We start from the raw sequence: 17,138 nt of genomic DNA on the forward strand, positions 1-17,138 counted from the left end.
AATGTAGGAATATGTAATGTATTCGAATAAATCTGCCATTAAAAGAAGTTACAGTATGACGACCATAGTTTATGCAAATGTTTATATTTCAACACTGAATTGGAGAAGAAACATATTTATGTCATTAAAAAGTTAAAGCTTTTTTAACCTTTAATTTTAACCTGTAATATTACAGTAATAGCAATTGACGGTAGAGTTTACAGCATAAGTTGAGAGATTTTCCTAGACAAAAATGGACATGTACTGATATACATCCAAATAAAACCAGATCACATCATATTGAACCAAGAGCGGAATTGAAGCTAATCAAGCTTGTGAATCCAAATTGTAACGAATCCTTAAATGAATTAAATCATTAAACATTCAGATCTGTGTTCTGATCCAGAGAGAGCCGTTGTTATGAACAGATATGAAAGCGCTTCACTAACAGTCTTTCAACATCACAGTATCATTATTTCATTATATCACTCGATAAAAGATTATAGTTCAGATATAAACACTGATGTCTACAGTAGCGATCAAAATAGAGCAAATCAGCTTTTAAAAGTAATTTGATGCTTCAAATAAAGATTGTATCAGTTACATTGTTACACCAGTAGGTGGAGACAAGTGACTTATAATATGTGTTTGTCATTGAATTATTAAATCAAAAGATTTGTTTAAAAAAAAAAACGCTGATTTATCCAGTAATGAAACAAGTGAAGACTTTATGGGTGAGTCATTGAATCATTCACTCAAACTCATTTTTTTTAAATATTCATATTAAGCAATACATTTTTTGTAAGACTCAGAACCTCCAGTAAATTACATATTATTGTGTTTAATTGTCTGTTCAGAATTGGAGAATCATGATACATTTTGATATTTTAAACAAAAAAATTGTGATTCTTAATTTCTGCACAATCGTGCAACTCTAAACAGCTACACGTTTCATTCTTCATTCCCTTTATCAGGGTTAACTCAAACTTTACAAGCACACCAAATGATGATAACAAGTGCACGATTCCCAAAGAGGCTTTAACTAGATTCACTTTAGACCATTTTATACTTTTAAAATCAGTGCGGTCAGCATGTGTAGAAGTTCAAATAAAAGCATGAAACAAACACTGAAGTGCCGGCGAGTTTTGCTCAAGACTGGAGCAGGTTTTGAGAGACAGACACATCTAAATATGAACTGGAATCAATCAATGCGCTTCTGTTCCTGAACAGCTCTATTAGCTCAACCGCTGACTGACACACACTCCCAGAAGACATTTATTGATAGAGCTGTAGACATACTCACAGTTGAGCACACAGAGCAAATCTGAGAGTGCGCTTGCATTTCCATTCCCAGAGGCAAACCAAGAGTTACATCACAAACTCTGTTGTGTGGAATAAGACTGCAGTATTCGGCTCACAAATCATTAATAAAAAACTGCAATCACACTTACTGAGAGGCTTTCCTCCATCAACTGCAGCCTATTCACGTTCTCATTTAGAGAACTAGTTAGTTAGAGAGGTACACTGTAAAAAAAAAACAATTATGGTAAAAAAACAGTTGCTCTGGTTGCCAGAAATTTACCATAAAAATATGGTAGCAACATTTTAGGTTTTACAGACTTAACTTAAATTTACAGTGCAAAAAACATATTTCATTATCTGATAATATTAATTTACCAACCTATTGAATTGTTAATATCTGTTTTTTATCATTTTAATACACTGACAGCCACCAATGACAGCGGTGATGATGAGTCACATGATGAATCAAAGCTTTTCCACAAGCTGAGATAGTAAATACTAATATGTAGAAGTCATTCACACAAACACTAAATACCATCATGGTAACACACATGAAATTTAAAAAAATTATTAATTTAACAACATTAAATATAACATAAAACCCTAATGTACATAACTAAAGTCCTTTTAGGCAAGTCATGCCACTCGGCCGCCATCTTGGCAACGCCTCCGGGCCGCTATTTCGGACTAACAAGACCAGGCTCCGATCTAAATGAATGGGCAGAGTGTCAGAACTGCACTTTTACTGGTCACCGGGACATAAAAACTGCATGTATAGAAACAGCAGAAAATATGATAAAACTCGCTGAAAAAGTTTGAGGACTTTGCCCCAAAATAAGGTTTAAAACGGCCTTTTCCCCACAGGTTATACTTTTACTACGCATGCGCGGGTGTTCTCCCGCTCTGCCGCGCGCGCTACACGGTTTGAAGCACAGTATGTGCGCGCTCTCGCTCGCTCGCACGCTCTAGATTACGGGAGATTTGAACTAATTTGTAGGCATCAGGGAGCCGCTATCAATATGCGGGAGACTCCCGGAACTTGCGGGAGACTTGGGGTGTCATTTACACAACGCACACATACACTGCATATCAAATCTGCCGCCTTTTCAAACAGTAACTTATTTTCCACTGTCGCAAACCTCAACTGTGCGCATGCGTCAGTGGAACCAGACGATAGGCTTAAATGTTTCCCTGCTGGACTGTTAAAAGCAGACGATTGGCTTTCCAGTGGGAGGGGCGGGACATGTGCATACAACCGCCATCTTAGGCGTTACGGGTTTTCCCTATATAGTTGTATTGAGGATTGAGGAAGTGGCATGTCTCTATATAAATTCACTGTCATAACTGATTAGAAAAAAACCAAGAAAAACGAATAAACAGTTATTTCAACAAAAATACATCAAATGTAAAGTGTCACGCAGGGAATTGTGGGAATGTCAATTTACCGGTTTTCACTGTAAATTATACAATGACTTTTTCTTTTTCACTTCCAAAAACGGTATTTTACTGTAAAATGACATTAGATGAACGGTTAGATCTATCACAGTTATTCACTGTATAGTACTTTCTGTTAACCAATTAACAGTTTTTCACCGTAGCATTTTTACAGTCTCTTACCGTTAAAAATCACGATAACTTTTTCCAGTGTAGTTGAATTTATGAAGTTTGTGAAGTGTTTCTGTGCTTGCCATGAACTCTGGCGTTTCGTTTCTTCCACACAGTGGACTCCTGACTTCAGCGCTTTACTACGGCCCTGAATGAACATGTTGTTTGTACTGAGTCTGACCTCAGCCCTGACTGACCCGCTGACCTGATCCAGGACAAACAGCCCTGTGAATGCCCAGGTCATGGGGTCAGGGGTCACGGCACGACCCTGCACTTCAGAAGAGTCTCTATGACACTCGCTGACGGGGGGTTTTGCTGTGATACTGGACACTTCCAGAGATATGATGCATGTCCATCTGAAGACAATATGCCGTGTCATCATGAATAACCTCCAAACACTTTGTCTAAAACGTATTAATCGGGAAGGGTAATTAGCAAGCACAAATAATAATAGTAATCATAATCTAGAATAAATCCATGGTTGTGTTCACAGATGCAACCCAAATGAAATGAACTGGACATAAATTCAATATGTTGACTCTTTACCAGAACCAACTAACACTACTAATTTTGTCTGAACACTGGTGAAATGCTGTAAACTTCTGTCCAGGAGAAAGTTACAACACATTTTTACATTTATGCATCTGGAAGACACTTTTATCCAAAGCGACTTGCATTGCATTGAAGGAACACATTTGTATCAGTTCATGCATTCCCAGCGGATCAAACCCATGATCCTATGATACTGTTTGAGCTAGAAGAATGCTTATGCAATTAAGGCAATTATATGAATATAAATGTAAATAAAGTGAACCTAGCAAGCATTGCACTCCCTAATGCAGGTTAAACTCACTGAACTTGATGGAGCTCGTGAGAAGCGACATTTACTGTGAACCGAGACGCATTTATAAGCGGATTACATACGTGTAAATGAACACCGTGCCACTCGTCATTCTGTAACAAACAGTGCAACCATTTATATACTTCTATTAAAGCACAAACTTTGATATCATTTAGGGTTTAGTTTAGTATTTATGTAAAAACAAGAAGTCTGCGGTACTGTAGGTCTTCTTTTAGACGGCCCAGTGAACGTGTGTGTGTTGAAGTGAACGTGTTTGTTCATGGATTAGGACGCAGCTCAATGAAAGAAAACACTCAGGCTTTCTTCATTACAGCAGAAGAGTCTTCATGAACCGAAACAGAACAAAAACAGCAGATATGAATGAGGATGAAAACAGAGAAACAGAAGGATCTGGTTTTCTATCATGTAATGGCCACTGAAAGAGATTCGAGCCCATGGTTTCATGCAGTGTGTGTGATTGTCTTATATAAATCTTATGCATGCATCTGTACGCAGTATGCAAGACAGACTCGCATGCTTAAATTCACTTGGACTACATTGTTCATGGAAAATGAAAGAAAGGTCTGATCCAGTGTTAAGTCATTGAGACACTTTTTATTTTGAATTCATTCTCTCGATACGAACTGTAACGATGGCGTGGGTTTTACCGTATCAGTGACAAACCTACACAGATTCATCAGGAAGTGAGACTGAATTACTGACAACTCGTTTCAGAATCACTTCTTTCTTTCAGGAGACAAAAACTCCATGTACAGTTTCTAGCATAAGTGAACACACCTATGCTAAAGTTGACTAAAAAGAGGAATAAAAAATCATCTTTTGGAAATTGATCTTAATGCCTTGATTTAAAAAATGAGGAAAAATCCAACCTTTAAGCACACCAATTTTCTTTGTGAATGAATAATGTATCGTAAATAAATAAATGTTCTTCCTTAAAATACAGGTTGCGTTACTCAGGACACCCCTATGCTAAATTCCCATAGAGACAGCAGATTTTTATTTTTAAAAATATACAATACATTATTCATTTACAAAGAAAATTGGTGTGCTTAAAGGTTGGATTTTTCCTCATTTTTTAAATTAAGGCATTAAGATCAATTTCCAAAAAATGTTATTCCTCTTTTTAGTCAACTTTAGCATGGGTGTGTTCACTTATGCTATACACTGTATCTACACTTTGATCTGTGAAACTTTACAGACCTTTTACATTCATAAAAAGCTTTATAGCACAACGCCTGAAAGGGAATATTTGAAAAAGCTTGATAGAGCTTTTTAATACATGGCTGTTTGTTGGTTTGAGAACATTTTAAAACTAAATGAAAGTCAAGCATTATCACCCATTTTTTTAAAGTGGCCTTGAAATTAGAACATTTTGGGGGGGGAAATGTTTAGCAAGACACAAAGCAACAGCTAAAAATATCGGTGTTTTCAGGATTTTGTGCCATGAGTTTACAGTGTGTGAAGAGAGAAATCGTTCACATTTCGCACACCAGTGTTTGTAAAATGTGAGATCAACATCTTGAGCAAACGGTTACAGTACCAACACACACTGATGTGCTACAACGGAGGCTTTTCTCCAGTTCTGCTGTCACTCACAAACAGTAAATCGGGTTGCAAATGCTGATTTATGTTGAGAGTTTGAAGAACCAAAAACTGCAATCCTCGATGTGGTCTGAAGCACAACGGTCTTCGAGACATGATGAGTTAACAGTGTTAATGTTTAGCTGTTGTGTTTCACTCGCTCCGGCTATTTTTGGCCACAGAAACGCCTCGTCTCCGGCAGAATCTCAACCGCGGCGTCCTGATCTCTGGCCCTTCGGCACCAGGAGAAACAGGCAGAGCTTAATATTCATACGAGCTTAATAACACACAGGTTTCATTTCCATTCATCCATTTTTCATTTTAAAATGAATGAAAGTTTAATCTATTATATAACATCTTCATCCACAAATGCCAACAAATAGATCCACGTTCTGTACATTTTTTGGTCAATAAATACAATTAGAAAAATGCAAAGGTCTGTTTGTTATTTGTTTAAGGGAATATTTATATAATTTTAGAATTTGACCTCAATTTAAGCCACAAGGTGTCATAACCTTTCTAGCACTGCTGTCATGTCATTTTTCAGTGATGTTTTTCACATTTTGAGATGTTGTCCTCATGGTCTGGTGTATATAAGCAAAACACAGCAAAGTTAAAAGTGCCCTATTATGCTTTTACGAATATTACCTATCATAGTGTGTAATACAGCAGTTTGTGAATGTTAAAGGTCTGAAAATATCAAAGCGCAAATAAATAGTCTCATAACAAAAATAATTGATTCTGAACTGAACTGAGTCGTTCCAGTCTGAGTAGGTTTGTAGCTAATTAGCATAATCCAGCCTCTGGTCCTGATTGGCTGAGCAGCGTCTCTTAGCTCCGCCCTCAAACACTAGTTTATCTGAGACTGGAAGAGTTTGGTTCGTGTTGTTCATGTCGAGAAGACGCAAATTCACTTTGATGGGATTGATACGGTAAAACCCACGGCATCGTTACTGTTCGTATCAAGAGCTGAGATTCAGATATGATAATGAGCGTTTGCTTTCTGACCAATCACAGCAGACTGAGCCATCTGACCAATCGCAGCAGAGCAGCTCTCAGTGTGTTTGGGAAAGTCTCGCCCCTTACCAGAACCACCAGTTTAACAAACTACTGACTAACTCCATCAGGCCCCGCCCCTTTATTCTGTGTATGAATTATTATAATGAGGAATATTGTCATGTGATCATTCCCTGGAAGAAACTCAAGTCTACAATGGAGGCGTTTCAGGAGTTCAGAAACACTGACACTGATTTGGAGAAGGACTGGAGCTTTGCAGAGATTTTTCATGCTCAAACAGCAACATTACACACAGATGGGAAAGCGTAACAGGACACTTTTAAGAATGATTTCACGAGTGATTCACAGTTTGGTTCAGCTTGTTGATGTCCATATCTCTCCATCTCTCTCTGCTCGTCCTCAGCTGGCAGCAGGGTTTGCAAAGCTCAGTAAAGTGCGTTTCCCACGCGATCACGGCGATGTTGACACGGCACAGAGACACCTGATGTGGCTTCATCTGTCAGGCGGGGCGCCACATGCACATTAACAGATTTGACTCCACAATCAACTCCATAAAACGCTTTATGGCATCCCACATGAGTACACACAATCAACACTTAGATCTACGACGAGCAGCTTTAATTATCACACACACACACACACACAAATCCTGATACGACTCAAGTGTGTGGGTGTATGATCACCATCAGCAACGCCACATTCCAGCTGGAGATGCTTATTGACAGTGCTGAGAAACACACACACACACACACACACACACACACACACACACACACACACACACACAAGATGCTTGTTAAAGGAGTAGTTCACTTCAGAATTAAAATCTCCTGATAATTCACTCTCCCGCATGTCATCCAAGATGTTTATGTCTTTCTTTCTTCAGTGGAAAAGAAATGAAGGTTTTTGAGGAAAACACTCCAGGATTTTCTCCATATAGTGACTTCAATGGAGTACAACGGGTCGGAGGTCCAAATGTGAGTTTCAGTGCAGCTTCAAAGTCTCGACACGATCCAGCCGAGGAATAAGAGTCTGATCTAGACAAACCAGCGGATATTTTTGTTGATTATGTTGAAAGGTCATATAGGCGGTAGTACCGGCTTCGTGTTTACAAAGCGAACGTGCAATGCCCTTAAAAAAAACAAATAAATAAATAAATAAAAGGTAAAACTACAATGTCAGATGATTTTGAAGTTGGAAAGGAAAATTAGATACATTTCTGAACCGGAACACGCGTGACCTTTGAACCTGATCACGTAATGTGTGTCGCATCACAGCTCGTGCAAGACCAGCATTTGTGCTTAAAAAGTATAAATGTTTATTTTGTTTTAAAATGGCCGATGGTTTGTCTAGATAAGATACAAAAGTGACGTCAGGAAAGGATATTTGTTTTTAATGACTCTACAAGTTCCATTAAACCATCAAAATATGAGGAAAATATATTTTTTAAATATGAGGGAAGAACAAAACACTAAACTTGGTTACCGTATTTTTCGGACAATATTTGCCCAAAAAAAAAAAAAAAAAAAAAAAAAAAAAAAACTACAGCTACAGGTTTAACTTTACTATGCAAAAAAAAAAAAAAAAAAAACCGCATTGAAAAACAAAGCTAACGTACTGTTAGCATTACCTACAGCATAATCAGTTATTAATATTAACTTGGTTCTCTCTTGTTTTTGCACGTTCATTAGCCTTTTTCTTTGTATGACAGTCCGGCCAAAAATGATGTTAATGTTATTATCACAAATAAAACACTCCAAGCACAATTACGCAATATTACTTCAAATTTGTTCAAAATGAACAAATTTATAATAAATGTTTGAATAAAGGGTGAAGATGTCAGTTTTCCTAGGCTGGCCACTGTTGTCTTGATGTGTGCCGTTTTTAACATGAGTGATGTGTCTTTATTTTAACAATGGCTCTTTCTGTCATCAACACCTGAGATCAATGTTCAGACTAAACACTTTCACAAACACTAAACGTTCATCCCTTCAGATCTGAGGAGTATAAGAGACATTGGTCTACTTATCAAATACCAAAAGCCACCATGAAATGCCACTTTGTTATTCAACTTGCAATTCTTTTCAAAATGTTTGTCAATATTATTATGTTTCCAAGGCCGCCAGGATTCAGGATTTTTGCATGTGTGGTTTCAGTTGGTTCGTGCAGAACATTTTCATACATTATTAATTAGGATTTCTATGTGAAAACTTTGAAAGTTTTACACACACGCACTACATTTAATGTGACTCTGGCATTTACAGTTATGAAAGGTTATAAAAGCTTTTTAAACACTGGAATCTCTAGAACACCAGATATCTGCAAAGATCCAGACGCTCTCATGATGGCTCTTGTCTACATTCACAGATTGCTGTTTGTATCAAATGCTCATCCTTATCTTAGAATATCTTTCAAAAGCTTCACGATCTGACCACTCGTTTACAATAAATGTCTTTTCTTCATTTGTGTTGGGAATGAGCCCCAGTAATGATAAACACTGTGTATGGCCACTATTAAAGACAGAAATCGCTGATGAACAGCTTGAACAGTAAACAAACACACAGACAATAAGTTCACATGCAACTAATCTCAGTCAATCGAAATGAATCAGAAATCCAACCCAAAACTTGCAATCTAGTTCACATTTTTCATTACATCTTATCCTGTGACCAGTTATAAAGAAACACGCGCACGTTCATAAGAAGTAAAACGTATGTAAACGTAAAGATCATATGATGCTTATGATCCCTAGCTTGTTATAATAAGGCATTGAGAAGATGCCCGTATTCAAGCGTTTGCATGCTTAGCTTTTCCTATTGATCGGATTATTTCAGGTCTAAATCACCCCTTTCAATCCAATCGAACTGTTATTCGGATCACTTGAAATATTTACATGTAGGCTATTCCGATTATTTGGGTGCATGTGGCTAATGAAGAGCCAAAACTACACCAAGCAGAACCAAACCTTGCAAAACCACCTTGCTTATGCTGGGAGACCAGCTACAAACCACCTTAAAATGGCCTTTTCCAGTAGCGATGGGAAAAACGAAGCTTTGAATCAAACTATGAATCAACTGAACTAATAGCGTCGCAAAATGTTTATCATTTAAACGCTGGTCAGAATAGTGTATATGCAGCAAAAACGGTACAAAATCAACTGCAAATGTTTTATTGAAAGAGTATTCTATTAAATTCAATCAACAAACCATCTAATACCATTTTATATGAAGTGTCTATAACATGTTATTTTATTAAATGTGTAGGGCAAGTTTAATGGACAGCATGGTTAAAGGTGCAGTATGCGATTTCTGAGAAACACAAGATCAGACCGGAAAACTCATTTGTAGCCAATCAGTAGTAAGGGGCGTGTCCACTCATTAGGGGGAGGGGCCTGTGCTGCACAGAGTGTTCAAGAATTTGGGGGCGGAGCTATCAAGATAGGGTGGGCATGTTTGTTTTTGTGATTTCAAATATCAACAGCATTTATCAGAAATCGCTTACTGCACCTTTAATCAGATAAATACTAACTAAAACTCTTCCTTTATATTATTTAAATGCGACTCATAAAAAACCTATCAAGCCAAGGCACTCGACAATTAAAGTATAAAACATAAAAAGCCCTTGTTTTTGCTTTTGAATTTGTCGAATGCCTTTGCTTGATACGTTTTTTTGCTTCGAAGAGCACCGGGATATGTGTTTTTACACCCCGTGCAGAGCTTTTTTGCACTCATTGTCTTATGTGCCAAAAAAAGCCATACAGACACAGGTTAACAGAGATCATCGCCCCCTAGTGGGGAACCACTGAAATTTCAAAACGCTTCAAAGCAGTTATGACATAACGAAGCCTAGATTACTGTAATCACATGACTTTGGCAGTTCGATATGCGCAAACAAAATGATGATTTGAAACAAATGATTTTCAAAGGATTCGAAGCTTCACAATAGCACTGCCACAGTTAACACAACAAAAACGCACCTGAAGGACACTTTTTTCAGATTTAAACTTGAAATGGAATTGTATTTTAAATCTATTGATCTATTCTAATCTATAAACTAAAAACATAATAGCTATCAGAACATTGGCTGTGTTTAAGGACTTGGCACTGAATCAGGACTGAAAGACTGAAGGACTCTGGAGTATTGTTGTACCTACTATGACAATGATGATAATTATTGTTAAGGTTTTTTTTTTCGTTTCTTTTCTTCAAGCATTTAATCAAATAAAAAATAAAAACATAACTTTGGCAGTTCGATATGCGCCACGAAACACTGGTTCGAAACAAATGATTGGCAATGATTGGAAGCTTCACAAAGCGCCCATCACAGCACAATGGCACTGCCACAGTTTTAATGAGCACAACAGAAACACACCTGAAGCTCACACCAGGCCACCTCCACCCAGGTGTCCGTGTCCAGGCCCTTGTAGACGGTCTTGAAGGACCCGCGTCCGATCTCGATGTCAAACTTGAGGAAGCGTCCTCCCGGAGAGGTGGCGATAGCCTTCATCCCAGCCTCCTCCTCGTTCTCCTCGCTGGCCGCCTTCATGCTCATCTTCAGCGCATCCGTGGAGTCCGCTTTAGGGTCCGTCTTCTCCTTCTCATCTGCACTGGTGCGGTCTAGCTCTTTCTGACCCTTCTGGCTCTCCGTGCTCGACTCTTCTTGTAAACTGGAGCGTACGGCCAGAGTCCGGTCCACTATGGTGCGCAGGTTAATGCTGAGTATCTCCTGCTCCTCACACTCGTGTGCGCAGTCGTCCGCCTGGTGCTCTTCATGATCCATGAACCACAGGCTCCGTCGGATGAACCTGTGGTGTTTGGAGGACGGGTATGAGCTCGGGTCACTGCCCGCACGCACCAGCGCAGAGCTCTCCAGCTTATTCACATTTCCCTCGCTGATGGTCTCGTAGATATTCAGCTTGAGCTCACACTGGGAGTTTGGCACCGATGAAGCGCAGCAGTCGGGTTTGGGCTCCATGGTTTAAATCAATCACACGGTGGTGCAGCACTGACGCATGTTCCCGAACATCAGCGATATCACATCTGTGGGAATACAATAGATTCATCATTAATGCATTCATGGCAGATTCGTTTTTAAGCTTTAGGAGTCGGACACACCACAACTACTAATCTTAATAAGTCTAATGACAATATGCATAAATTTCTGTATGCATGGAATCTGCCAAACTTGTCTCCGTGTGCAAAAGGTGTCAGTTTTTAATTTAACACTGGTGCAAATGTGCCTCTTTCATGGACATGTTCATTAGGCTACTATTTACATTTTTCAAAAACGTGTACATGAATTAACATGTTTTCTGTCCTGTTTTAAGACAAAACAAACCATACATTGGCAAGAAAAAAAGACTCACAACCCTCTAAAGAAATATTCTCAAAATAGAGAGAAAATTCTAATTTACTCACATTAGTACCATACTGTAAATTGTCTAGTTTTCGTTTTAATCTTAAATTGCCACATTTTTCGATTGCCTGCAAATTAGGTGACATCTCATTAAATATGCATATTTTTTTTTCATATTGCATCAGAATCAGAAGTGATAGAATGCACAAACAAGACACGTTTTTCTTAATTTGATGAACAATCAACTGGTCATTGTCAAGGGGTTCCCAAGTAATAAAACAAAATGTTGAAAATTTTGTATATAAAAAAAAACACACCTATTTTAACAATTTTACCAGAAATATGATGGAATATCGTTCTAATAGAGCGGCTGTGAAAGATGATATTATTTACTGCATGAGCAAATGTCACTTTAAGAGCGTGGCCTCTAAATGCTACCTCTAAATGCTAATCGAGGAAGACTTCATCGGAACAATATGCATATTTGGACAGTACACAATATTGTGGCAAAGTCAACATTGTTAACCGCTCCTGGTTTAAGCCTGTGCTGTCTATGCTCGAGCGTCTTGCTGATGATGAATGAACGCTTGAAATGTTGATGATGAGCGCGAGCTACTGCAGGTGCGACACATATTAAGCTATATTATCCTCAATCATATGCAACGAACATAAGGCAGTGATGCGAACTCACATGTGCTGGTGATATATGATGAAATCTCAAGTGTCGCGCTGGGTTTGATGGTGAAAGATGATCGGCGGAGATGATGAGCAGACCACCCGCAACAGCAATAAATCACGCGTGAAACGCGCTTTGCGCATTTGCAGTAGAGTCGTGTCGTGTCGAGGTCCGGCAGCAGAAGCAGCAGTCGAGCTTTAAACACACGCTCGTGTCTCACTCACCTCGGCATCCCTGGAAATTTCCCCGTTTGAAAAGGACTGCTGAATCCCTGCTTTAGTGCTCCTGCTCCTCCACGCCCATCTGAGACCGAGCGCTACTGAAATGGAACATTCCAAACATTCCTCTGCCTCCTCATTACAGGGCAGGCACCTCACCTTTCACACATTACATCACATCATAATCGTCATCATCAGGTCAGCCCTCGCTTTTTAAAAGAATAGTGGACTCACGAATAAAAATCTAATCGTTTCCTCTTCTCCCTCTCTCTTCCGCCTCATGCACATTGTTACTGCAAAAGGAGATATATTTCTTCCAAGCAGCTCTTTTCCATTTAACAATACCCAAAAAGTGACCCACATTCATTCGACTCATGCATAATGGTTCAAGTCTCCTTTTCATCACTTGGAATATATCGTGACAAGTCATGTGGACTGCAGTTGTGGTGCTTCTTGACAGCATGCCTGGTCATGGGCAACATTTTGTTCCACAAAAAAAGTCATATGGATTGAGGGTGATTAAATAGTGACAGTGTCAATTTTGGGGGTAACGATTCCTCATTTAGTTATATTTAAAGGGTTAATTCATCCAAAAATGAAAATTCTGTCATTAATTACTCACCCTCGTGTCGTTCCAAACCCATAAGGCTTTCGTTGATCTTCATTACACAAATGAAGATATTTTAATGAAATTTGAGATATTTCTGTCCCACCATTGACAGTTACGCAACTAGCTTTGATGCTTTAAAAAGTTTATAAAGAGATCATGAAACTATCCATATGAATTGAGCAGTTTATTCCAAATTTTCTGAAGAGACAGATTTAAGTTAAGCTTTAATTCACATATAAACACTAATAAGCGAAGATAAACAGAAACTTAACCGAAACTGCTTGACACGCGAGAATTAACCTCATTGGTTTTGGCGGAAACACAAACGTGCTCCGTAACACGATAATGGACCTCATTGGTCCTTGCAGAAGCTCAAACGTGATGCGTAATACGAGAACAAACCTAGTTGGTTCTTGCAGAAGCTAAAATGTGATGCGTAACACGAGAATGGACCTCATTGGTTCTTGCAGGAGCTCAAACGTGATGCGTAATACGAGAACAAACCTCATTGGTTCTTGCAGGAGCTCAAACGTGATGCGTAATACGAGAACAAACCTCATTGGTCCTTGCAGAAGCTCAAACGTGATGCGTAACACGAGAACAAACCTCATTGGTTCTTGCAGGAGCTCAAACGTGATGCGTAATACGAGAACAAACCTCATTGGTTCTTGCAGAAGCTCAAACGTGATGCGTAACACAATAATGAACCTCATTGGTTCTTGCAGAAGCTCAAACGTGATGCGTAACACGATAATGGACCTCATTGGTTCTTGGAGAAGCTCAAACGTGATGCATAATACGAGAACAAACCTCATTGGTTCTTGCAGAAGCTCAAACGTGATGCGTAACACGAGAATGAACCTCATTGGTTCTTGCTGAAGCTCAAATTTGATGCGTAATACGAGAAAACACCTCATTGGTTCTTGCAGAAGCTCAAATGTGATGCGTAACACGATAATGAACCTCATTGGTTCTTGCAGAAGCTCAAACGTGATGCGTAACACGATAATGGACCTCATTGGTTCTTGGAGAAGCTCAAACGTGATGCATAATACGAGAACAAACCTCATTGGTTCTTGCAGAAGCTCAAACGTGATGCGTAACACGAGAATGAACCTCATTGGTTCTTGCTGAAGCTCAAATGTGATTCGTAACACGATAATGAACCTCATTGGTTCTTGCAGAAGCTCAAATTTGATGCGTAATACGAGAAAAAACCTCATTGGTTCTTGCAGAAGCTCAAACGTGATGCGTAACACGATAATGGACCTCATTGGTTCTTGCAGAAGCTCAAACGTGATGCGTAATACGAGAACAAACCTCATTGGTTCTTGATGAAGCTCAAACGTGATGCGTAACACGAGAATGAACCTCATTGGTTCTTGCTGAAGCTCAAATGTGATGCGTAACACGATAATGAACCTCATTGGTTCTTGCAGAAGCTCAAATTTGATGCGTAATACGAGAACAAACCTCATTGGTTCTTGATGAAGCTCAAACGTGATGCGTAACACGAGAATGAACCTCATTGGTTCTTGCAGAAGCTCAAACGTGATGCGTAACACGATAATGAACCTCATTGGTTCTTGCAGAAGCTCAAACGTGATGCGTAACACGATAATGGACCTCATTGGTTCTTGGAGAAGCTCAAACGTGATGCATAATACGAGAACAAACCTCATTGGTTCTTGCAGAAGCTCAAACGTGATGCGTAACACGAGAATGAACCTCATTGGTTCTTGCTGAAGATCAAATGTGATTCGTAACACGATAATGAACCTCATTGGTTCTTGCAGAAGCTCAAATTTGATGCGTAATACGAGAAAAAACCTCATTGGTTCTTGCAGAAGCTCAAACGTGATACGTAACACGATAATGGACCTCATTGGTTCTTGCAGAAGCTCAAACGTGATGCGTAATACGAGAACAAACCTCATTGGTTCTTGATGAAGCTCAAACGTGATGCGTAACACGAGAATGAACCTCATTGGTTCTTGCTGAAGCTCAAAATGTGATGCGTAACACGATAATGAACCTCATTGGTTCTTGCAGAAGCTGAAATTTGATGCGTAATACGAGAAAAAACCTCATTGGTTCTTGCAGAAGCTCAAACGTGATGCTTAACACGATAATGGACCTCATTTGTTCTTGCAGAAGCTCAAACATGATGCGTAATACGAGAACAAACCTCATTGGTTCTTGCAGAAGCTCAAATGTGATGCGTAATACGAGAACAAACCTCATTGGTTCTTGATGAAGCTCAAACGTGATGCGTAATACGAGAAAAAACCTCATTGGTTCTTGCAGAAGCTCAAACGTGATGCGTAACACGATAATGGACCTCATTGGTTCTTGCAGAAGCTCAAACGTGATGCGTAATACGAGAACAAACCTCATTGGTTCTTGCTGAAGCTCAAACGTGATGCGTAACGCGAGAATGGACCTCATTGGTTCTTGCAGAAGCTCAAACGTGATGCGTAATACGAGAACAAACCTCATTGGTTCTTGATGAAGCTCAAACGTGATGCGTAACACGATAATGGACCTCATTGGTTCTTGCAGAAGCTCAAACGTGATGCGTAACACGAGAATGGACCTCATTGGTTCTTGCAGAAGCTCAAATGTGATGCGTAACACGATAATGGACCTCATTGGTTCTTGCAGAAGCTCAAATGTGATGCGTAATACGAGAACAAACCTCATTGGTTCTTGGAGAAGCTCAAACGTGATGCGTAACACGATAATGAACCTCATTGGTTCTTGCAGAAGCTCAAACGTGATGCGTAACACGATAATGGACCTCATTGGTTCTTGCAGAAGCTCAAACGTGATGCATAATACGAGAACAAACCTCATTGGTTCTTGCAGAAGCTCAAACGTGATGCGTAATACGAGAACAAACCTCATTGGTTCTTGATGAAGCTCAAACGTGATGCGTAACACTACAATGAACCTCATTGGTTCTTGCAGAAGCTCAAACGTGATGCGTAATACGAGAACAAACCTCATTGGTTCTTGATGAAGCTCAAACGTGATGCGTAACACTACAATGAACCTCATTGGTTCTTGCTGAAGCTCGAACGTGATGCGTAACGCGAGAATGGACCTCATTGGTTCTTGCAGAAGCTCAAACGTGATGCGTAATACGAGAACAAACCTCATTGGTTCTTGCAGAAGCTCAAACGTGATGCGTAATACGAGAACAAACCTCATTGGTTCTTGATGAAGCTCAAACGTGATGCGTAACACGATAATGGACCTCATTGGTTCTTGCAGAAGCTCAAACGTGATGCGTAACACGAGAATGGACCTCATTGGTTCTTGCTGAAGCTCAAACGTGATGCGTAACACGATAATGGACCTCATTGGTTCTTGCAGAAGCTCAAATGTGATGCGTAACACGATAATGGACCTCACTGGTTCTTGCAGAAGCTCAAACGTGATGCGTAATACGAGAACAAACCTTGTTTTGGCGGACCACTCTTAGCTGGGACGTATTGCTAAACCTCTTTGACAAGCTATCCAACACAGAGAAACTTGAATTGTACCTTTTTTGCGGTGGATGAGATGGAATTCCAGTAGGTAGGGAAATAGGTTGGTAAGCAGAGCAAGGCAGGCAAGTAGGTTGGTTGTAGCAGACAAAGCATGGACTCCAGTAATCCAACAAACGATTGGTAAGTGATTGAAGAATGGTGGTTAAAAGGCACAGCTTAATATCAAAAATGATGTCCAAATAGTTCAATAGCGATTCAATAGCGATTCAATAGCGATGTAAAGAACTGTATGCTTAAAACATTCCAACAGCTTCCTTGTTCTTTTTCTTGTGTTTGAAAAAGTGAGAGGCGGCCATCTTTTTATTCAAACATTCTCACCAACTGTCAAAATAAAAGTCCCTACAAAATAAAAGATCCTAGATCTAACAAAACATACCAG

General features: G+C 39.4%; 1 protein-coding gene across 7 annotated transcripts in view; it reads right to left on the bottom strand.

Annotated features, from left to right (window-relative positions):
• Nucleotides 1-12,774, bottom strand: part of LOC143724537 (serine/threonine-protein kinase WNK2) — a 78,450-nt gene extending 65,676 nt beyond the window's left edge. For 5 of the 7 annotated variants that reach the window (XM_077217657.1, XM_077217656.1, XM_077217655.1 and 2 more), the window contains exons 1-2: nucleotides 12,393-12,773; nucleotides 10,718-11,385 (exon numbers count right to left, since the gene is read on the bottom strand). In XM_077217657.1, coding sequence (XP_077073772.1) covers nucleotides 10,718-11,320 — 603 coding nt within the window. In that variant the 5' untranslated portion in view covers nucleotides 11,321-11,385; nucleotides 12,393-12,773. Of the gene's footprint in view, nucleotides 1-10,717; nucleotides 11,386-12,392 lie in introns of all 7 variants that reach the window. The other 2 variants (XM_077217652.1, XM_077217658.1) reach the window with 2 other exon arrangements.
• Nucleotides 12,775-17,138: the final 4,364 nt, after the last annotated feature.

The sequence above is a fragment of the Siphateles boraxobius genome, unplaced genomic scaffold (genome assembly GCF_051911475.1).
Source record: "Siphateles boraxobius isolate OS27281-9 unplaced genomic scaffold, OSU_SipBor_1 75, whole genome shotgun sequence".
NCBI classification, from domain to species: Eukaryota; Metazoa; Chordata; class Actinopteri; order Cypriniformes; family Leuciscidae; genus Siphateles; species Siphateles boraxobius.